At 45.8% G+C, this 24,183-nt stretch overlaps 1 protein-coding gene across 5 annotated transcripts in view; it reads left to right on the plus strand.

Moving 5' to 3' along the window:
• The window catches only part of EDARADD (EDAR associated via death domain), a 93,104-nt gene extending 69,623 nt beyond the window's left edge, over positions 1-23,481 (plus strand). For all 5 annotated transcript variants that reach the window (XM_019418922.2, XM_053910218.1, XM_053910220.1 and 2 more), the window contains 2 exons: positions 8,583-8,628; positions 22,766-23,481. In XM_019418922.2, the coding sequence (XP_019274467.1) occupies positions 8,583-8,628; positions 22,766-23,148 (429 nt within the window). In that variant the 3' untranslated portion in view covers positions 23,149-23,481. The remainder of the gene's footprint in view (positions 1-8,582; positions 8,629-22,765) is intronic.
• Positions 23,482-24,183: the final 702 nt, after the last annotated feature.

Genomic DNA, 24,183 nt, shown 5'->3' on the forward strand with positions numbered 1-24,183 from the left:
TGTGCCCAGCCTCCAAGTCCCAGGCACAGCTGCTCCAGTCTTTGACCCCGACTTCAACTCCAGAGGTAGCCGGTCTTGCTCGTAATTGGACAGAACCCTCATTGAAGAGAATAAAGAACCAAATGTACACAGAGCCACAGATTTGCTCTCCTCCTAGCAAAGCAGGGTGGCATTCATTCAAATTTCCATTCTTCTGTATTTCATTCTTTCAAACTCAATGAAACTTTTCCTGTTCCCTGAGGGATCACCTGGATTCTTGCCCACCCTTGTGCTCCCCTGGCATTCTCTCTATGCCTTTCTTTTTTAAAATGTTTTTAATGTTTATTTATTTTTGAGAGAGAGAGAGCATGAGCAGGGGAGGGGCAGAGAGAGAGGGAGACACAAAATCGGAAGCAGGTCCCAGGCTCTGAGCTGTCAGCACAGAGCCTGACGCGGGGCTCAAACCCACAAACTATGAGATCATGACCTGAGCCCAAGTCTTACGCTTAACCGACTGAGCCACCCAGGCGCCCCTGTATGCCTCTCTAACACGTTTTTCATTCCTTGTGGTGTCAGTATTTTTGCTCACGTCTTTGTTGCATTGCTGGGTTGTAACCTTGAACCAGCAGGGATGTGGCTCCTTTGTCTTCATATCCCAGGCCTAGAATGGTCTCTTACACCAAGTAGGTCCTTTCTAAAGGCCAGCTTCTAGAATATACTTTCAAATAAATAGGTATGTATAGTATCCTTCCATAAAAAGTAAAAGTGTAGATGGTTGCTACGATAATAGTAACTACCTTGCAGAAAAAGAATGAAGTATAAATTGTTTTAGAAAATCCAACAGGAGATTCATAGTCCATTCCTAATGTGTAGAAGCAGATGATCGATAAATGCATTCAGAAGAGAGGGGTGCCTAAGTGACAGCCAGGTAAGCATCCAACTTCGGCTCAGGTCATGATCTCATGGTTCACGAGTTCAAACCCCATGTCGGACTCCGTGCTGACAGCTCAGAGCCTGGAGCCTGCTTCGGATTCTGTGTCTCCCTCTCTCTCTCTGCCCCTCTCCCCACTTGTGCTCTCTCTCTCTCTCTCTCTCTCTCTGTCATAAATAAATAAACATTTAAAAAATTTAAAAAAACAAAAAAACAAGAAGAGTTATAGAGATACTCGCTCTGTCTTGGGAATTTACACCACTGAAAGCTACTTGAGTGTCACTAGCCGTGTGACAGGAGAGAGTCTAGAACAGTGTAAATCCATGCTATCAAAGCCCTGTTACTGTTGCACACCCGAGCTTCCAAAATCATATTTTCAAAGCCATTTCCGGAATATTTTCTTAAAGCAGAGAGCTCAAGCTTTAGCATTAGTTGCTTCCCCCCAAAGAAGCTACTTAAGTAATTCGCAAGGAAGACGGCTCTTTTCGGGCTCTTTGCCTGTAATTTGGGTTACCGATACCAGGTTGAGCAGTGATAACTTGGTTTTGCTCTTTGTGGAAACCTCCAACCAGACTTAGGTGATCATCAGGTTAACCAACCTGTTGAGTGCTTTCCCACCCGGTTATCCTTTCCCTAGTTTGCGAAATAATAAAGATGGAACGAACTCTTTAATAATTAGCTAAGCGTAGGCATTAAAGGTGGAACTCGCCAGTCCAGAAGAGCGTGATTCACAGAAAACTAGCCCCTAGGTACCAGTTAGTACCTTCCCCGTCAATCTGTCAGCATCTCCCGCCGATCTGTCCATCCCCACGGGGGATGGACCAGACCTGGCGTTTTCCCCACAGTGTGGGGTTTTCCCCACATGTGTTCCTGGCCTTTGGATTTTTGCTGCCCAGAGCCCTGTGTAAATCTCCAGAAGCAGCTCTTCAGCACCTTGTGCCTGCAGCTCCCTAAGCATGATGGAACCGGGCTGCCAGCTTCTAAGCTATAACCAGGGTACAAAATGAGTATAACCACACCAGCTTTCTCTCTGCTCAGAGAATTCAGCAGTTACCGCCTTTGCCCAAATAGAAGCTAATTCCCCCCATATTCACAGTGAGGAGGCTTAACAAAATGGGGATTTTCTTTAGCCTAGTTGAATATATAAAACATTGGTGTTTAACTTTGTGGTACCTTCAAATCTCCTAAGAAGAGTAAACCAATTTTTTTATTGTGGTAAAATACACATGACATAATATTTACCATCTTGACCATTTTTAAGGGTATGGTTCCGTGGCTTTAAGTCCATTCATGTTGGGCAGCCATCACCCCCATCCATCTCCACAACCTTTTCATCTTCCCAAACTGGAACTCCATACCCATTAAATACTAATTCGCCATTCTACCCTCACCCCCCTCCCACCTCCTGGTAATCGCTATTTGACTTTCTGTCTTTTCAACGTTTATTTATTTTTGAGACAGAGAGAGACAGAGCATGAGTGGGGATGGGGCAGAGAGAGAGGGAGACACAGAATCTGAAACAGGCTCCAGGCCCTGAGCAGTCAGCACAGAGCCCGACGCGGGGCTCGAACTCACGGACCGCGAGATCGTGACCCGAGCCGAAGTCGGACGCTTAACCGACCGAGCCACCCAGGCGCCCCGACTTTCTGTCTTTTCAATTTGATTCCTCCAGGTACCTCATAGAACTAGACTCACACAACATTTTTCCCGTTGTGTCTGGCTTATTTCACTTACCGTAATGTCCTCAAGGTTCATCTATGTTGTCGTGTGGGTCAGAATTTCCTTCCTTTTTGACGCTGAATAATATTCTACATTTTTTTACTCCATGTATCTGTCAATGGTCATTTGGGTTGTTTCCATCTTTTTTTTCTTATCTAGACCTTCCTCTTCTGGCATTCAGGTCGAACCGTACCCAGGAACCATTCTTTCCCACAAAACCAGTACTTTAAGGTCAAATCTCATTCAGAATTAAAACAAGGCCTTTGAACAGAACTCTTTTTTAGCATTTGCAAATCGTAGTTCTTAGCTCCTAAGAAGCGCTTGGAGGAGTCAGTGAGCTAACCCAAAGCATCATGCACGTGGCACGTAGCAGGCACTCTGCAGAATTAAGTCCTTGAGAAATCTGGAAAGAATTAGGGAAGAATAAAGAGGGTGGAGTGAGGAGGCTGGTTTCAGAGGTTGGCTTAGAACAGGGGAGAATTGTGTATGATAGGATCCCTGGAGGGGAAGGGGCAGACGTGCAAGGGAAGAGGAGGAGTTGGGACCCCTTTAAGGCCCTGCCTCATTTCCCCTGCCTTCCTGGGTTGCTCACAGCTAAGCCTGGTGCCGCTCTGACCCACAACTCTGTCCTCTGTGTTCCTGGATCAGTTTTAATGGGAGCAGCGAGATCTCACGCTACAGCTTGTGTGGCTGAACATTATTCATTCCCTCAGGCCCCAGCCCTAGGTCCCAGGGATGCCACAGCCTGGACCTCTGTGCCCAAGTCACAGCGTCCCGGCATCCTGACTCCAGTTCCTAGAACTGGGCTTACAGTAGATTCCTGCCATCAAAAACCTCCTGAGGACTGTACTGGCCCTGGCTGTCCCCAGGTGTCATCTGCCCACATTCCCTACGGGTATCACACACCCCTCTGATATCCACGTGGAACCCGCAGTCCCCTTTTGGAAATTCTCCACGTAGGCTGCTTCCAGAACCATCACCGAACTTGCCACATCCTCTGTATCCTGTGTCTTGTCCGTGAGCTGATCCTCTGTCCCCTCCCTACCTCAGACCATTCCTCAAGGCTGAACTGGTCCTGGAGGCGAGTCCCGTGTTGTAGCGAGAGGCCACCTTGTGACGCTCTGGGTTCAGTTAAGTTGAACTAACATTTTTGAAACACGGTAACTAAGGTCAGTGCTAGGCAATATAAAAGTGGACAAGACCTGTCCCACCCTTTGCAGTAAGTACTCTTAAAAACCTCTGCACAGGACCGTAATTCGAGGATACAGGTCAGGCCTTGAAGATGAAAAGACCCCATCTCTTTGGAGATAGGAGAAAAGGAGAATGGGGGCAAATACATCGGCCGAGCGCTTTCTGGGAGAGTAGGCACAAATAGGTACGGGGCCTTCAGCAGACTGGAAAAGGTTTGGAACAAGACCCGGTAGGGCCTTAAGGGGGACAGTTGGAAGAGAGACCGAGAATGACCGAGGAGAAGCTGAGACCCAACTGAGACCAGATACGTGATCATATGATGTGTGAAGTTTGTCCCTTCTTTTTCCCAGCCATACTCAGCAATTTGGAACAAGACAGGGGGAAGGAAGGGCAGAGCTAAGTACTGGCCAGGGGCCCACAGCTGATGGACAAATCTAGGGTGTTTTTAAACCCATCCCTAAGATGCTGGACCCTGGCTAAGTGGACAGGAATCCAGGGGAGACCAGAACAACAGAGCTGGGATGGAGGCCACAGAATTGGTGGCCAAGGAGACGAGGCCAAGGAGCAGAGTCAGAGGGCATGACGATGACGTAGGGACAGCGTCATGGAGAACGTTCATCCCCTGGTCTGGAGAACACAGACTCCACGCCATAGTTGTGTCTTCTTTCCTTCCTCCCTCCCACTCGCTGTCCCTTGCACAGATACTATGTGTTATCTGTCTCAAACGTGCTAATCACAGGACAGCATGGACAAGGGCCCTTGCCTGGTAGTCTGGAGTCTCCAGACTTCAAACTCCCACACCCAGTGTCGCCGTCCAATGGGGCGGCACGTACAGGTGTGTGGGAACACCCCGGGCACGTAACCCAGACTGGGAGTTTGCAGAAGGCTTTCCAGGAGGAAGTGACTTCTGAGCCGGGACCTCCAAGATAAGAGAAAGTGAGGCAGATAGAAAGGCTGGGGAGGCTAGCACCACAGACACCTCTGTGTCCTCGCCGCCCCCTGGTAGAAGCCGGCTTGCACGCCCACCTCTCTGCTAGAACCGCTCTAGGATATGGCCGCTCATCCCCTTCACCAAATCTCGTCTCCAAACGGCCCCCAGAGCTTCCAGCCTTTCCCGGTCTTGATGCTGTCTCCCTCCTCTCTGACCTCCCTTCTCTGCTTTCCTTCCTCATTCCCTCCCCTTCCACCGAAATGTGGGTGTTGAAGTGCTCCTCAAGTTTGTGACCACACGTCTTGCTCTCCAGCATCTCTCTCTCTCCTTCCATAATCCCGTCAACGTCCATGTTTTCCTCTCCTGCCCTGGCGTCCCTCAAGGACCAGAGCCATGTCTTCAACACACAGGGACATCTTGTGGTCTTACTCTTCAAAACTCGCCCTGGATTTCACCTCCCTTCACCTCGTGACTGTATCTCTGCAGGAGCTGTAGCTTTATCCCTTCCTCTCCCACATGGATGGTCTGGGGTCTCATCAGTCGTCACCTCCAAGGCCATCTTGCTTTCCCCCACCACACCCCACCACCACCTGGCCTTTACATGCTCCCTAAGTGCCATGTACCTGTGCTGTGCACGGCCAGGGGGAATTTCCTGCTGTGCTCCTGGGCAAGCATAGCTGCTTCTGGCCAGAGCTCCTTAGTGACCCCCCCCACCCCCCAATATCTGTGAGATGGAGCCTAGCTCCTTAGATGGGCTTTCAGGCCTCAGTCCAGCCTCAGAGCACCATCTCCTATCCCATTGCCTCTCATTGCCTTTGCTTCAGAAAGACTCCAGCTAAATGCCCTTGCCTCCAAGTGCCCACTGTCCAAATTCCCAGCAAAAGCTCATCTCAATATTTCTGGTTCAGAGATTCAGAGAAACTGCCTCTGGTTTTTTCTGTTGGAAGAAATGTCTCCTCTCTGACTTCAAGTACACCTCCCTATTGGAACTCGTCCCCTTCTGCCTTGTATTTGGGTTATTTGTGTATGTCTCTACTGTCCTAGTACATCTGGGGGCAGGCCTTGAGGCCAAGGGTTCAGATTATTTTTTTTTTTTTTTGCCTTTGCATATAGGTTCCAGCATGGGAACTTGTACATATTACATTCTCCGTAAAGAAGGTTTGAATAAAGGCATACGTGTGGTTTCAGTAAGGCCATAAAAATGCAAAAATAAGTCTTTTATGATTTCACTCTTTGAAAACTAACCTCATGGGGTGCCTGGGTAGCTCAGTGGGTTGAGCGTTGGGCTCTTGATTTCAGCTCAGGTCGTGATCTCACGGTTCATGAGATCGAGCCATGCGCCGGGCTCCGTGCTGACGGCATAGAGCCTTTTTAGGATTCTCCCTCTGCTCCTCCCACCCCCTCTCTCAAAATAAATAAACTAAAGGGGTGCCTGGGTGGTTTAGTCGGTTAGGTGTCCAGTTTCGGCTCAGGTCATGATCTCGTGGTTGAGGAGTTCAAGCCCCACGTCGGGTTCTGTGCTGAATGCTCAGAGCCTGGAGCCTACTTCACATTCTGTGTCTCCCTCTCTCTGCCCCTCCCCCACTTGCTCTCTCTCTCTCTCTCTCTCTCTCTCTCTCAAAAATAAATATTTAAAAAAATAAATAAGCAAAAGTTTAAAAATGAAAACTAGCCTAAAAGTAGCATCACATAATAATTAGAGCAAGAACAGAGATCGCTGATATTCTTGTATTATTCTGTCTCCATCAACCTTCGCAAGTAATTCTGAGTCGTGTCATGTCCCTTATCTCTGTCATGGGGATAATTCTGGCCAGACATGGTGTTCGGTAAGAATGTTCTCCAGGTGATAAGAAACTGAGTCATGTATGCTCCATCACGGAGTCTCCCATTAAAAGAGAGTTCACGTTTCAGCAGGGACCTCAGCTGTACCACGGAGGCTGACAGGTTTGAACATTGGTGCCTCTTAACTCCGGCTGAAGGCCCCGTTTCTGTTTCCTCCTGTGCATGTTTCCAGTTCGGTGAGCAGAACCGTGGCTCTTGATAAAAGAACATGCCTGCCTGGTCCTGCTGAGGCCGCGCAGATGTGGGAAGGCAGGTCCCTGCACGAACCACCGAACAGTGGCCCTGCCTGCCGTTGGGGAGCTTTAGCCTCCCAAAAGTGAAAAAGTTGTGTAGAGACAGAGTTTTGTTCTTTCAAAAACTCCCCGTAACTCTTACAAACCATACGTATAGAGCGAGCAGTGTGCTTTTTATTCCAGTTAGGACGTTGGCAAGGACCAAGACTCAGACAGAAGCAAGAAATACTTAGACCTGGGGCGCCTGGGTGGCTCAGTCGGTTGGGCGTCCGACTTTGGCTCAGGTCGTGATCTCATGGTCTGTGAGTTCGAGCCCCGCGTCGGGGTCTGTGCTGACAGCTCAGAGCCTGGAGCCTGCTTCTGATTCTGTGTCTCCCTCTCTGTCTGCCCCTCTACCCCAATTGTGCTCTTTCTCTGTTTCTCAAAAATAAATAAACATTAAAAAACATAGAAGAAGAAATACTTAGATTCGTTGAGGGGAAAAATCTAGCTGATAAAACATAGGAATGCTTCTGGTGTGGAAAAACAATGAGGCCCGTAATTAGACAGCTGTATCTACATTGCTGAGACATGGAGATTTATGAGCTTGGAGTGAGGGGGGAAGGCTTCTTAGAAGATTAAGAGGAAAAAGACACCAGGGAATTAGCACATCTTTAAGGACAAAACCGAGAATGTAGAGCATCTTAGAGATAAGCTAATCTATCCGCCCCCTTAATCTACAAATGAGGATGCAGAGACCCGGATTGGTAAATTATGGGTGCAGCTGGAGTAAATAAAACCCAGGGTTTTTGACCCAACACTGTGGCTTCTTCTGGACCGCGATGGAGGGGGTAATCCTAGCCGCTGAGAGAGGTTTTCATTGTATGAAGATGGAGTTAACATAAACAAACATGCACTGACCGTGGTGTCCTCTGTGGACTTCCTTGAAAACACACTCACACACACCCCCTTCCAACAAGGTCACGGTAAATCCCTTCATGTAGCATGCTGTAGGGCACAACCTTGCTTGTAAAAACAGAACCCCCCTCAGAAGGGCAGAAACACGATCCTCAGGAGATTTGCACACTGCTTTCTAACAGTTTCTCTTTGCTGTTTTGAAATATATTTTTAAAAAAATGGATAATAGGCGCCTGGGTGGCTCAGTCGGTTAAGCGTCCAACTTCGGCTCAGGTCATGATCTCACAGTCTGCAAGTTCAAGCCCCGCATCGGGCTCTGTGCTGACAGCTCAGAACCTGGAGCCTGCTTCGGATTCTGTGTGTCTCTCTCTCTGCTCCTCCCCTGCTCACTCTCTCTCTCTCTCTCTCTCAAAAATAAATAAACATTAAAAAAGTATAATAGATATGGGAACAAATTGTAACCTAGACTGACAACAAGCCCAACAAAAAGTGGGTAGGGAATAAAAATAAGAAAAAGAACCCCAGCGTGAAATAAAAATAAAACAGTAGCACATTGTTTCATGCATTGATACCTTTTTAAAAAATAGAGTCACTCATGTAACTTTCATTTGTTGAGTGTCTACTGTGTGTCAGGCACTGTTCTGGGCACGGGGTGGGGGTGGGGGGCACAAATAGACAAGAGCCCCTGCCCTCCAGGAGCTTATAGAGGAACGTGAGTGATACTGTTCTTAAGCTCCATCACCACCACCCCTGCCCCCACCGCCTGCCAGGCTTTGGTGGAAATGTAACTAAATTGGAAAATTGATAATATCTCCACAAATGGGGATGATTCTAATGAAGGTTGCTTTCCGGTTTTCAGGGAGAAGAAAACGGCTTTCCAGACAGTACTGGAGAACCCCTTTCAGGTAAAAGATTGACTCCACGGATGTCTGGGCTTCACTGAGAACTGGCATGGCTGAATTAAAGATAATTTAGGAATATGTTTATCATTAACTTTGAAAATCTGTATTACAGCCTAGAGAAACTTTCCAACCACCGGTCATGGTGAACTGCAAGGAAATGTTAACCGGATTTCACAAAAGCCTTCAAAGAGTCTTTTCTCCGAGCTAACCCTACTGTGCGCAGGGGCGGGGCACAGCTGGGTTCCCAGTGGGACAAGTTTAGGATGGGGCAACAGAACAGAGCAAGCAGACCCTTCTCCCTCAGGAGTCCTAGGAGGCTTGCCATTGCTGGAAAACTGTGACCGGTGGAAGAAAGCAATGGGGCTTAGGTAAACCAGGTCAGCACAGGAAGGGCCAGCATCCTCTCTCGGTACCTCAGGCACTCGGTTAGCCAAGGGGACCCTCCTGACACCTGGCCATGTGTTATTCCCTACCCTCTTTCTGCTACCAGTGTGTTTAACCAAAGAAACATGAAGGATTGCGTCCTTTCCCACTTTTTATTGTAAGATGGAAACTCTGGCAGTCTTTAGGTTTCTTATTAATTAATCTTGGGGAAAATCTGGAGTGAGCATTAAAATACACTACCAAAAGAATAATGAAAAGATATAGAAAACTCATTCATATTTTCTATATCTTTTAAAACACATATTAAATGACCTGAGTCATCAGAGTTTTGTTTCTTTCTCTTCTAATGGGAGGGTGGCAGACCCTGAAGCCCTCAGGATAATCTCACCAATCCTACCTAGCCTCTGCCAGTGTAACCATGCTGAAAACCAGAACATGTGTTGTCTAATCACCTTAGCCACAGTGATCTCTGGTGGTGAGACTGTAGGTGATTTTTTTTTCCCCTTCAGCAGATCTATATTTATTAAGGACCTACTGTGTGCCAGGTTCCCTAAAGAGGCCGTGTGGCAAAAGTATAGTTCTGGGAGACAGAAGTGGGGATCCTGGTTTCAATTCAGCCATTCCCCTGCTGAGATTAGAGCAATCAAAAGAGAAACTGAGCCAGACGAACTTGCATTAGAGACTTCCCACCAGTCTCATGGGACAGGCCCAATGTCAGGGTCCCATCCGGACACCCCATTGGAACTTGTCTTCCTTGGGCCACACCCCTCCCCTACCAGAGGCTAGGACCACTGGCCAAGGATTATCCCTCTTCCACAAATGCTACAGCAGACAAGCTCACATTAGAAGCACCTAGCTGGGTGATGTGAGGAGGAGAAGGCATCTTTGCATACAAGCAGCCACTTTTTTTTTTTTTTTAAAGTAGGTTTCATGCCCAGTGAGGGGCCCAGTGCAGGGCTTGAACTCACAACCCTGAGATCAAGACCTGAGCTGAGATAAAATGTCAGACGCTTAACCGACTGAGCCACCCAGATGTCCCTCCACTATCCTATATTTTTAAAATTTCTTTTTTTTATTTTTTTTATTTTTTTTAATTTTTTTTTTTTTTGACATTTTATTTATTTTTGAGACAGAGAGAGACAGAGCATGAACGGGGGAGGGTCAGAGAGAGGGAGACACAGAATCTGAAACAGGCTTCAGGCTCTGAGCTTTCAGCACAGAGCCTGACACGGGGCTCAAACCCACGGACTGTGAGATCATGACCTGAGCCGAAGTTGGCCGCTCAACCGACTGAGCCACCCAGGCGCCCCTAAATTTCTTTTTTTTTTTTTTACCATGCACCTTTTTTTTTTAATATGAAATTTATTGTTAAATTGGTTTCCATACAACACCCAGTGCTCATCCCAACAGGTGCCCTCCTCAATACCCATCACCCACCCACCCCTCCCTCCCACCCCCCATAAACCCTCAGTTTGTTCTCAGTTTTTTTAAGAGTCTCTTATGTTTTGGCTCCCTCCCTCTCTAACCATTTTTTTTTCCTTCCCCTCCCCATGGTCTTCTGTTAAGTTTCTCAGGATCCACATAGGAGTGAAAACATATGGAATCTGTCCTTCTCTGTATGACTTATTTCACTTAGCATAACACTCTCCAGTTCCATCCACATTGCTAACAAAAGGCCAGATTTTTTTAAATTTCTAACATGAGTTAGAAAAAACTCTCCCCCAAAACTTTAACCTGTATATGTACACAACCTATATATATACATAACCATTATATATACACAAATGTATATATAAAGATGATCAGATGTAGGCAAATGCATAGAGTGTGTGGTAAAATAACCAAAGAAATCCATAAAAGGCCAACTGTTATCGATCTGGGTGTTAAAGAGCATGATTTCTTTTTCCCCATGCTCATCTAAATGTTCAGCTTTTCTGCAATAAGCACATATTTCTTTTCTAATGATAAAAAATCTATACACTTTTGAAAGACTAACACCCTATACACTAATGTGGAATGTGAGCTAAAATGAGAATGGATAGAGCTGTTCAGGAATATCTAGAAACCTTTATGCATTAAGGTTGTTATTAACTAATAGATTAATCAATTTTCAGTTGTCTCTTAAAAATTTTTACCTGTGTCAGAATGAAATGGAAGAGCTTCAAAGAGAGTAAACTTTTCACAGTGATAGTCATAGCAGGTAGTGTTAATGCAAGCAGATTGCCATTGAAATCAACATCTTTAGCACCTAGCACGGTGCTTTGCACACGAGAACAATCAGGTGTTTGGCTCGATTTTTGTTTTTGTCTTCGTAAACAAGTAGGTGAGAGACAGTAACTTAATGGCTTTGCTCTTGGATAAACTGGTGAAAACAGATCTGGATACAGTAAAACCTCGGCTTGCGAGTAATTTGTTCTGTGAGTGTTCCACAAGATGAGCAAACGTTTCTAATAACTTTTAAATTGATAAACGAGCGATGACTTGTAGTACAAGTAGTACATGACGCTGAGGGTCACATGATCACAACTGAGCCAGTGGTTCTTCTCTCTCTCTCTTTCTCTCTGTCTGTGGGATTGTGGATGGTCATCTCCCATGCTTGGATGCTCGGTCTCAGGCCACGGTGTTTGGCAGAAATCAGTGATCTTTCAGAATGTTGGAAGGTGCCCACAACGGGCACTACTGTGTTTTTGGTCACTTCAAAGCACCTATGGACAGTCCTTTGTTTTTCCAGACAAGAGTGAGCTTAGGAATGCCTTGCTTCCTTCTAGGTCAGGCTGCCTGCAGATAGAGCCCCTTTCCTCTGCTGCCTTATTGCCAGTTACATGAAATACAGTCTATGGCAAGAGTCTATTAATACTGTTCTGTAGCAGTCATTCTGTTAGTGGTAGTGAAAGTGGTCTTACGCAATAACCCTCCTCTCTCTTGCCTCCCACACACCAGACACGAAGACTTTCAAAGGTAAGTGCAGGTTAATTTGTTTATTTGTCTTTCTGGTTTGTATTTTCTTTATTATTTTGCATTATATTACAGTATTGTGATCATTTTTGTATGACTATTTTTGGATTATGGAACGAATCGTCTGAGTTTCCATTCTTTTTTAAAAACATTTTTTGATGTTTTTATTTTTGAGAGAGACAGACAGAGCATGAGTGGGGAAGAGGCAGAGAAAGAGGGAGACACAGAATCCAAAGCCAACTCCAGGCTCTGAGCTGCCAGCACAGAGCTCAAAATCATGAACCACAAGATCATGACCTGAGCTGAAGTTGGATGCTCAACCGACTGAGCCACCCAGGTGCCTGAGAGTTTCCATTATTTCTTATGGGGAAATTTGCTTTGATATACAAGTGCTTCAGACTATCAGCATGTTTCCGGAATGAGTTATGCTCTCAACCCAAGGTTTTGCTGTATTTCAGTCATTGAAGGAGAGTAGCAAGCTAAGTAAGATTTATTTTATTGTTTTAGTCAAATGCACTAATTCCCCACTTACTGTGTACCTGCCCCAGTTCAAAGCACTTTAAAAATGTGCTTATTAGGAAAATGTGCTTAGACAACTCTGAGTTTACTTTCCTTACCGGGTGGATGTTACAGAAGCGATGCTGGGTCACGTGGCTCGTGCTTGGTCTCACAAGTCGTAAGTGGGGTTCAAGCCCCCGGCCTGCCGGGAGCTCATTTCCAGCCACCACATGGGGCTGCCCCTCTACTGGTCAGATGCCTTGCCTGAATAGTGCACACACTGAATGCTGAGTGTCCTACCGCGGGGTCAGCGGGATCTCAGGTAGAGTCTTAATCTGGAACAAAGCCAGCGTCCACCCCCCCTCCGCCAAAGACACTGTCCTAGAAGGAGGGGTTAGACAGACGTGGGAAAGGACAGCTGACAGTTTGTAATCAAGGAAAGAAAAAGAACACAAAGCAGAATCAGCCACCCCTAGAAAAGCAAAGCCCCCTCTGTGGAACCGTTGAACACGGAAGCAAACAGCCACAGGAGGCAGAGCACAAGACCGAGGATACTCCTTGCGATGCCTGGGTTGAAACGGCAACACAAGTGACGGCCTGTGTACCCTGCTGAAGGAAACCTTAAAGGCGTTCGATGTTCTCATACAGACTTTCGAAATGAAAACATTGGGGCATGAAAGGAACACGAGTCAGTTATCAAGAGAGTATCCCTCCGGTTGAAAACACACAGAACCCCTCCTCGCCCTCCCTTTCTGAGAAAGCGGTAGCTGTCGCGTGGTCACATGGACCACGGTGCTTTCTGCACCTGCTCTCGACGCCTGGCCGGTTTCCCAAGGATGACTTTCTGACCACCTTGCATAATTCAGCACTTGCCTGATCGGAACCGAATGTCCCCAAGACAGACGAATGTAAAGTAGGACTTTTATTTTTTTATTTTTCTAGTTAGGCCCATTAAATGGCACTTTGTTAATGTGTTGGCATGACATAACTTCTGAGTCCAGATTCACATGGAATTCTGTGCTGAATTTTTACCCAGGTCCTTTCTTAACGTAGGTTCGTTTCCTTTTGAAAGTGCCCTCTACCTTCTGAGTTTGTGTGATGACACAATTGAGGCACGGCGTGATTTACCAGCCTAGATCCTTCCAGTTTGTCAGTTAGACTCCCCAGTGCTGCCGCCGACATGATGTCTCCTTAAAGGGGTGTTTTAGAGAGAGAGAGAATGGAATTATATTGTTTTTCCCTTCGGTTAAGAGATCAAACGCCCACCAAAAGCCCTTGGGGTAGTTTCTTGGGAGATAAAAATAGTTCATCATTTTCCAGCTCAGAGCATATAAACCACCTCTGATGAATAATGTGGTGTGTGTGTGTGTGTGTGTGTGCATCCCAATGATTTATCAAAGCCATAAACTGACATTTTAAATATGTTTCTTTCCACCCACATTGGAAACCACACATAGGAAAAAAGCATGAATTTATACCCTTGACACACACAACTGCAGAAGTACTCGACTCTGCTTTGACCCTAGTTGGTATTTTCAGGCTCCAAATCGAATAGTTTATAGACCCCTGGGATAGAGCTATTTTATTTCAGGATCACAATATTTTGCTATTTGCAAAGTTGCCAGTGTAAAAAATGCTTCCCGTTTAATTGTCTGAATTAACTCAAGACCTAGTCACCCCGGGGAACGTTACTATAAATGATCTAAGAGCGAGCAGTGGTCCTGAGCACACTGGAGGGAAACACCCGTGTGGTAATAGTTCTCGAACAGCCAGAGTGTACAAGATAAAACGGCACTCACCCCTGCAGGGAGACACGTTAAGTCAGTCTGTGATCCACTGCCAAAATCCTGGTTGGCGCCATTTTCTAGACCCAGCTAATCATGACCTTTGTGGATCCTGGAGTCCTGTTCCAATCCACAATTAACTGTTAATTGGCCATTATTTTAAACCTTGCCAGCCCCAAGCTGGAGTTAGACCCTGCACCGTCGGACATGACCGGTTTCTTACCATTGTTTTAAGTGACATAGACCTACCCCGTCAGTGAACATTCTTGAATCCTGAACTCTTCCTTAAAGTGTATGAAAATGTGTGCGAGAGAGACGATAGAGCACAGGGAGAGAAGACCGAAAACACCCCACAGGAAAACCCATTCATCTACTCTTGAGGGTGGAGAAGTGTTATCTGTTCAAAGACTTAACGACCAAACCGACATGCTATCTCGCGAAGAAAAGTAGCAGCTCTGATTCGAAAATGTCATTTGGCAGGCCCTTCTGGCCAAGAACTTACCCTGCAGATGTCTTTAAGGCAATGGTTTTCAACCCTGGCTGCATATTAGAATTCCCAGGGGAGCTTTTAAATATCCCATGTCTGCCTGCACCCCACACCAATTAACTAAGGATCTCGGTAGACGATCCCTGGTCAGAGTCAGGATTTTGTAAATCTCCTTGGCCGGGAGGGTGGGGGGGTGGGTCAGGAGGAGCTCCTTCTTGTGGCCAAAGGTCCAGAACGAGTGCTTTTAAAAAGGCTCTTGGTTATGCTTCCTCACCCCCAGCTACTAATCCTTTGTTGCTTACCTGTGCACAGAATGAAGTTTCAGTGGATGATCTTATTTAATCCCCTCAATAACCTTGGGAAGTAGATCCCACTGTCCCTGGTCAGAGAGTGAGGCTGTGGCCTTAGCAAGCTCATTACCAGTCCAAGCTGCACACCTGCACCGTGCTAATGGGCATTGACTGTCAGCTGGGGTGTCCCTAAAGCTCTTGTTGATTGGTCATACACAGTGTGTACTCTTTCTCCATAGCAACCAGGCGTCTTTCTTCTGCCTTGTATACGCTCAGCACTAAACAACAAAAAAAAGCTTCAGTTCATCTGAAATTTTCTAGATAGCTCTTCTTAGGCTGCCCAGAGCTTTCCAATTTGTTTCTCTAAGACACACTCTTCACTCATTTGATTTACTCAACAAATATTACTGAATGCCTCCTGTGTGCCTGGAGCGAAGTGGTGACATCAGACACCAAAGTCTCTTTCCTCTTGGAGTTTAATACTAGCTGGGAGTGACAGGCACTGGGAGTGACAGTCATTACATATGGTGGTAGGTGTACCGTGAGGAAAATGACGAGGGGAACAGAATTTTGCCTGGCAGGGGAGGGTGCTGCTTTAGCTAAGAAGATGCACAGAGACCTGAACAATGCAGAGGAGCCAGCCGTGTGAAGATCTGAGGAAGGAGGACTCCGGGGAGAAGAGCTAGCTGGTGCAAAGGTCCTGGGGCAGGGCTGAGCTTCATGTTCTAGGGACAAGTGCGGACAGGGAGAAGCCATAGAGAAGGAAGTGAGCTGGGAGATAGCAGCAGAGGCCACACTGCGTGGGGACTCTTTTTCTTTACGTATCCTTAAAAAAATGTTAAATCTAACATCTTTCAATAACATTTACGTAAGACCTGACAGAAACGCCTTTACATCATTTATCTCATTCAACTCATGAGATACAGAAATGATCATTTTAATTTTATAGATGAGGAACCTGAAGTCCGTAGATGTTAAATGCGTGGAGAGGTCAAGCTCTAGGAGGTTGGAGGGCTGAGATTTGAAGATGCTGCTCCGTGCAGGGCTGGTCGTATGTTAGCCATTCCATGAATGACCGTTGTCCCGATGAAAAGACACTGAGAGGGGAGCCTGGGTGGCTCAGCTGGTCACAGTGTCCAATTCTTGATCTCGGCTCAGGTCATAATCTCATGGTTCAGGAGTTCGAGCCCTGTGTCGGGCTCCTGACTGATGGCGTGGAGCCTGCTTGGGATTCTGTCTCTCCCTCTCTCTCTGCCCCTCCCCTGCTTGTTCTCTCTCAAAATAAATAAACTTTAAGAAAAAGAAAGAAACAAGAAAAGACATTGAGAAATCTGGCATTTCTTCCTCTGACAAAGTCTCCCCGAGTTTAAGCCAGTACTCAGACTAGACTCACAGAGAGCAAGTCTTTCCAGGGTTTTGGTCTCTAAAATAAGAAGTCATCATAAATTAATGGTGGGTTCCATTCTTGCTTTGCATCAGCAGAAAATACACAAGTCAGGTGTCCAAATATGGCAAGTGAGGACCCTCATTAGTAGAGAATCTGAGTGAATTTTTATACATAAGTAACTTCTTTTTTGAAATAGCCCTCTCCTCTCTGCCCCCAAATCTAGAATCCCCTTGTATCTTAAGACCAATTCTGTACTGTTTTCCACCGATACCTGTTTATTGCTCAAGAAACACAAGCAACATTCCTTTTCCTTTATTATTAGTTCTTCAGGTCATAAGATGCATCAGATAATAAGAACAAATCTGCCTTGTCTCATGGGGAGAAAGTATAGTTCTCATTCATTCATTCATCTGGCAGACAATTTCTGAACTTCACCTACACAGCAACCCTGTGCTTGTTTTTTGAGAGGCATCAAATAATATTCCCATTTTTCCCCATTTCTGATGAAAGCTTCTTCGGTGCTATGACTCTCTCCCCCCACAATTGTTTCTCCCCCAAGGCATCACCCAGTCTAGCGTTTTATGTGCACTATTACATGATAGGTGTTTAAAGCAGGGCAGGACAAAATGTGTTCGATACAAAACAAAACATGTTCCTCCACTTCAGTCTGCCAGAGAGCTAATTATAGTTTATGATTCCAAACGGCAGCTTCACATTCGCTACTGTTGCCATTTCGGGTAGATTTCAGTTCACGGAGTGGTTTGTGATTTGTGTCATGAGAGATACAAAAGGAAAACATCGATAGGGTTTTGGCACATCATGTGTTGTAGAACAGACTGATAAATGGTCAGCGTAATTGTTCAAAGAATAAAAGCTTCTCTTACACTAGAAGGCTTAAAGGAGCTTCCCAGGAACCTTACTGATGTCTTTCTTCTTTTTTATATTATTTATTATTATATTATTTTTATTCTTCTTCACTTGACCTTAGCCAAAAGGCTGAGAAGTGATTATCATTCTCTTCCTCCTAATGGAGAAAACTTGCCAACCCTGAATCTGACACAGGAGATGCTGGGGAGGACCTTCGAACATCAATACATTTAATTCTGGACTTTGAGATACAAATCCTCCTTTATTTTTCTGTGACATTTAAAAATATTTTTAAAGTTGGAGCACCTGGGTGACTCAGTCGTTGAGCATCCGACTCTTGATTTCAGCTCTGGTCATCATCTCGAGGTTCGTGAGATCGAGCCCCACATCAGGCTCCATGCTGAGCCTGAAGCCTGCTTCGGATTTCTCTCTCTGTCTCTCTCTCTGTCTCTCTCTCTCTCTCTCTCTGTTCTCCTCCCCTGCTTGCTCTCACTCTGTCTCAAAATAAATAAACATTTAACAACTATATTTTTTAAAGTATCCAAAGAAACACAATCATATAAAAAATTAGGAAATATCCATTGTTAACGTGTGTGTTATACATACTTCCAGACTTTTTCTGTGCCTGTGAATATGTATATAATATATGCTTTACGTGGATATGAATGACTATACCATTTGTTTTTTACAAAAACGGAATTAGGCATACTCTTTTTTTTTTAATGTTTATTTATTTTTGAGAGAGAGAGACAGGCAAAGCACGAGTGGTAGAGGGGCAGAGAGAGAAAGGGAGACAGAAAATCCGAAGCAGGCTCCAGGCTCCAGGCTCCAAGCTGTCAACACGGAGCCCAACGCGGGGCTCGAACTCACGGACCCTGAGATCATGACCTGAGCTGAAGTCAGACACTTAACTGACCGAGCCACCCAGGTGCCCCTAGGCATACTCTTTAGTAACCTGCTTTCCTTGCTGTTTGACAGAATATTGTGCATTTGACTGTACCTTTATTTTTTTTTAAGTTTTATTTTTTTTTAATGTATATTTATTTTGAGAGGGAGGGAGAGAGAGAGAGCACGCGCGTGATTGGGGGAGGGGCAGAGAGAGAGGGAAACAGAATCCGAAGCAGGCTCCAGGCTCTGAGCACAGAACCCCACGCGGGGATCAGACTCACCATGAGATCATGACCTGAGCCAAAGTCAGACACCCAACCAACTGAGCCACCCAGGCGCCCCATGACCCTATCTTTAAATAAGAGCAAAGAAAATTGCAAAATTTCCCTTATACCTCTTTTAGTGAGAAATCACCTTTACCATTACCAGGTTCGTTTTTTAAATAAACTTCTGTTCCATCGTGCTAAAGCTATACTTCTTAATACATCATTATTAATGTGGCTGAAGAATAGTTCCATACATGGAAATGTAATGCAACATTTTTAAACTCTAAGATGTGGAACACATTGCAGAAAGATCTGGATCTGGTCTTGGGCCGTTTAAGGTGTAATGAATGAGGAGCCAGAAAACCATACAGAACATCTCACTGCAAGGCTGAGTCAGGAGATACAGACAAAGTGATGGGATTCTGTGAGGCAGTGTTCTGGGCGTTGGCTGGGGAGATTTCATGCAATGGGTGAATCACGTGGGGTCTGTAAGGTGGCTGAGGTTGAGCAGAGAGAGAGAAGTTAAACAGAGGGAGAGAAGAGAGAAAATTGATCAGAGAAAACACCACGAAAGACATGAAGGTAGCAAAATATGAGCTGTAATTTTTCCACCTATGAAGTTGACAAACATGGTTACCCATCCGACTTCAGCTCAGGTCATGATCTCACTGTTTATGGGTTCGAGCCCCACATTGGACTCTGTGCTGACAGCTCAGAGCCTGGAGTCTGTTTCAGATTCTATGTCTCCCTCTCTCTCTGCCCCTCCCCCACCTGTACTCTGTGTCTCTCTCTGAAAAATAAACATTAAAAAAAAAAGAAATTGACAAACATTTTTTTTTTTTACTTGGTGCTGACAAAGGTCAAGTGAGATGAACCCCATCGCTGTTCCCTGATTGGAGTATAAATTGGTAACCACTGTCATTTCTGGAAAGCAGTTTTGGGCTCATGCATTGTCAGCTGTGGAATGCTCATACTTTTGAGCCTAATAATCCCGTTACTGGGAAGGTGAATAAAGATGTGGCCAAGAGTATATATGCAAGGGTCTGCATCAAATTGTTCCTCATTGTCATGAGAATTTGTGAAAACCCTAAATGGTGAGTAGTTTATACAAAACCTATAATGGTATACAATTTCCAAATTTTCTACACCGAATTGATATTAGTCTTTCTTTTAATTAATCTGAGGTAGGTTTTATAGGATGGATGAAGTTCAGGGAACAGAGCAGTCCAGCTTGTCTAGAGCACAGGTTATATTTAAGGAAGTCATGGGAAATAAGGGGCACCTGGGTGGCTCAGTTGGTTAAGCATCCCACTTCGGCTCAGGTCATGATCTCACAATTCGTGAGTTTGAGCCCCACGTCGGACTCTGTTTTGACAGCTCGGAGCCTGGAGCCTGCTTCAGATTCTGTCTCCCTCTCTCTCTGCCCCTCCCCTGCTTGCGCTCTGTCTCTCTCTTTCTCTCTCTCTCTCTCTCGGTCTCAAAAATAAACATTAAACAAAAATTTTTTAAAAAGGAAATAAGACAGGAATTGTAGCATGGAGAGTTTCCAGTAGAGGCTGGGACGTGGTAACTGGTTGGATACAATGAAAAAGTCTGCAAGGACACCAGGAAACTGCCAGTGTAAATAGGGGAGGCAGAGTCCTTTTGGTGCATGGGGTTGGGGGGAAGTTACTGTATGGTCTGCCCTGAGTTGGAGATTCATCTAGACATCAAGAGGGGCTTTCCAGTGGTCAGGTCTGGGGTGCAAAAGAGCAGTTATGCACTCATGCATTCACTCACTCAGCAAACAGTGCTTAAGTGTTTGCTGTATGCTAAGGGCTGTGCTGAGTCCGGCAGATGCAAAAAGGAGGGGCCTTCCATTACAGGGGAGCGCCTGGTGGGGGGGTGTTGGGAGTGGGGGAGGGGACCGAAGGGAGGGAGTGTGGACGGGGAGAGCTTAGTGCTAAGAACAGTACCAGAGCCCCTTCTTGTAACTCTCAAGGACTCAGCAGTGAGACAGGCGGAGATCTCAGCATGTCAGACGACAGGGGAAAGGATGCAGCGGGGACATGGGGGTGTTGGGCCTGCGCTGTCAGAAGGAACCTTCCGGGAGGATGCAGCCTGCCGTGCCATATACAGTGTCCAAAGGGACAAAGGAGCATTGGGATCAGTTCCAGAAGCAGCTGTATCTAAGGAGGGGCTAGGGTGAAGGGGGGGCAGCCATATCTAAGGGGGGTCCGGGGTGAAGGGGGGCATTAGAAGCAGCAGGAGGGGTCCAGGTGACCTTCAAAGTCAAGTGGGGACCTGCGTGTTCATGTGATACGCTGTGCTGGTTATCACAGAAACAAAACACCGCTGGAGAAAGTTTGGAAAACAGAAGCGTAATCCTACCGAATTAAGATAATGACTGTTACTATCCTTGTACATTTCCTTCCAGAGTAATAGTAACATAGAGTTTTCACATAGTTCTAACATAGAGTACACACACATCTTACATCTTGCATTTTTCACTTAACATTATAGCACAAGCATTCTCTGGGTTGCTACACAGTGTTCATACTTACTTAACTAATATTCCGTCAAGTTGTACAACAATTTGTTTCACGAGCCCCTTCTCTTTGACATTTGTTTAAAAAATGGATAATAAGGATAAGACTGTAATTAAAAATTGTCATACGTAGTCTAGATTATCTCTTATTCCCAGAAGTTATGTTAACAGGTCAAAGAGCATGAGCGTAATCTTCATGGTCCTTGTCGTTTGTATTTGCCACCAGATCGTTCCCAACGATCACCAAAGTGACGCCCTTTTTTCCAAATTCCTTACTTTCCTAAATCGGGAAGTCCAGGGCTCAGTGTAGTAAAGGTCATTATAACCTCCCAGAATTTTCCAAGCTAGAGATCTCTAGCATAGCGTAGCTATTAAAATCCGTGGGGCGCCTGAGGAGCTTAGCTGGTTAAGTGTCACCTTCAGCTCAGGTCATGATCTCAGGGTCTGTGAGTTCAAGCCCCGCATTGGGCTCTGTGCCAACAGCTCGGTGCCGGGAGCCTGCTTCAGATTCTGTGTCCCCCTGTCTCTCTGCCCCTCCCCTGCTCGCTCGCTCTCTCTCTTCTCTCAAAAATAAATAAGCATTAAAAAAAAAAAAAAAGTGAAAATCCCTAGGCAGAAGGAGCCAGGAGACCTAGTGCTGATGTAGAATTTAAGTCACTTAGGTTACTATGTTGTGCAAACCCACTTGCAACTTTATTGTAAAGGACTTCTCTACCCCTTCCTCCCCCTCCTAACATGCTTCCTAGTATTAAAGTGAGCTAAAGATGACTGATGGAAGAATGTTGCCCTTCCTCTGGGCTGGGGCTGTGCCCTTCTTGGTGAGGCTCAGCTCAAAAGCCTCCTGTTCATCCAGCCCCCTGTGCACACCTCAGGCTGTTGGCTGCGCTTCAAAGGCAGCCCCGTGGGTGAAGAAAACACAGATAAAGGCAAAGCGATGATAAGGTGGCCGTAAATCTGAAAAGTACGTCTTCTGGCATTATCAATTATCACTCCGTTTCAAATATGCATATGGGGTGGATATTCCAGTTTTCAGTGTGGTGTGTGTGTGTGTGTGTGTGTGTGTGTGTGTGTGTGTGTTTCAAGGCCTTTTAAAACGTTGCACAATCCTTTATACCCTAATGTGCTATGTGTTTGGCATTAAAGAGCTGTCAGGGCTGACTTGTAGCTTGGAAAGGGTAAGGGTTGAGGTACAGGCAAGTATGGGCTGGTTTACTCACGGGACAGAGTCTGACTCCCGCTGGTGACCTGCCTACAGAGAGAGCCTTGCTCCTCGGATCCCAGATTTTGGTCCACACTGTCACAAATGCACAATGTAAGACACAGGGAGTCTCCAAAAGAAAGGGAAATCGACTGTGTAAAATCTTACTAGTGCTCCGGCAAAGCAACCCATCCTTGGTTGTCAAGAACACCACATTTGTTGGGGCGCCTGGGTGGGTCAGTCAGTTAAGCGTCTGACTTCAGCTCAGGTAATGATCTCGGGGTTCGTGGGTTTGAGCCCTGTGTCGGGCTCTGCACTGACAGCTCAGAGCCTGGATCCTGCTTTAGATTTTGTGTCTCCCTCCCTCTCTCTGCCCCTCCCCTGCTTATACTCTGTCTCTCTCTCTCTCTCTCGGAAATAAACATTAAAAAAAAATTTTTTTTTAAAACACATTTGTTGTGGGGGTCTGCAGAAATGAGTATTCTGAAACATTCCTCTGTAAGATACGGTGTGTGGTACCTACTCGAGCGGGAGAATAAAGGACCGAGGAGATGGACGCGTGCGCTCGCTGCCTTGCTGACGTGGAGACTGTGTTGTCTGTTTCTGCAGATATAAGCAGAGGCGAGTCCTGCAAGGAGGACTGCACTTGTTCTGCCTGCTCGCTCCGGGCCCCCACCATAAGTGACTTACTCAATGATCAGGACTTACTAGACGTCATCAGGATAAAGCTGGATCCGTATCACCCGACAGTAAAAAACTGGAGGAATTTCGCAAGCAAATGGGGCATGCCCTATGACGAACTGTGTTTCCTGGAGCAGAGGCCTCAGAGCCCCACCTTGGAGTTCTTGCTCCGGAACAGTCAGAGGCCGGTGGGCCAGCTGATGGAGCTCTGCAGGCTCTACCACAGGGCCGACGTGGAGAAGGTCCTGCACAGGTGGGTGGATGAGGAGTGGCCCAAGAGGGGGCGTGGAGACCACCCCAGGAACTTCTAGACCTCTCTGCTTCCCGCTGGCCTCTTTGGACATTGAAACAGCCACAGGTTAAGGAGGAATGTGGATCTGTTCTTTCTTAAGGGTTTAGGATGAGGACACATGACAGTGGACATTGGTTTTCCCCAAAGCTGGTGGTTTTTTTTTTTTTGGAGGGGTAGGTTGTGTCTTGGTGGTGGATTTTTGTTTGTTTAGTTTTGCACATCTGTTTTAATTTAACATTTGAATCTGGAATTGGGAAAAATACTTTGTAGACTCACATAGGGACCAGGGCCAAAGACTACAATCAGAATGGACTCATGCCATGATGAAAATAAAATTATCCTCTCCCTTAAATACTGTGGAAGATTGAAATAAGAACTAAGATTGTTGATGGCCCCAGTTGATCATCGTCCATAGGATCCTTCATGCTGGACAGGACACCCACAGCTTAGAAGAAAACATAAGGGACATTAAAACCTTGGTTTGCGAGTATAATTCGTGCCAGAAACATGCTTGTAATCCAAAGCACTTGTCTGTCAAAGCGAATTTCAAGAACCCTTGGCTCAGTTGTGACCATGTGACATTCAGCGTCACGTACGACTCAAATGGCAAGACATCGCTCGTTTATCAAGTTAGAATTTATTAGAAGCGTTTGCTCGTCTTGCAGGACACTAGCAGAACGAGTTACTCACAATCCAAGGTTTTACTGTACTTAGGTGAAGTAGCAGGATATTGGTAGTATGGGGCCATGCCTTCAGACCACATGTGCCATTTTTTTATTCAAATACTTTTGTCATCCGTGCACTGTCAAAAATGTCATCTGCTCAAGTATTTTTGCAAGAAATAAAAAATAGTGGTTTGGGGAGGAAAGAGTCAGGAATCAGGAGGGAGAATAAGGACCTTAGGAAAGTGTTTCACAAAGAGAGTACACAGAATGCCCTTTGTTACCCAAGACTTTTTAAAAATTAACTTAATATGTACTTTTCCATCTTTTGTGTAAGGCTGAGTGTTTTCACCCATGAGATCAAGCTTCGTTAAGAAACAAATAAAACTCAC

This window comes from Panthera pardus, unplaced genomic scaffold (assembly GCF_024362965.1).
Source record: "Panthera pardus isolate Hobbes unplaced genomic scaffold, ASM2436296v1 HiC_scaffold_22, whole genome shotgun sequence".
NCBI lineage: Eukaryota > Metazoa > Chordata > Mammalia > Carnivora > Felidae > Panthera > Panthera pardus.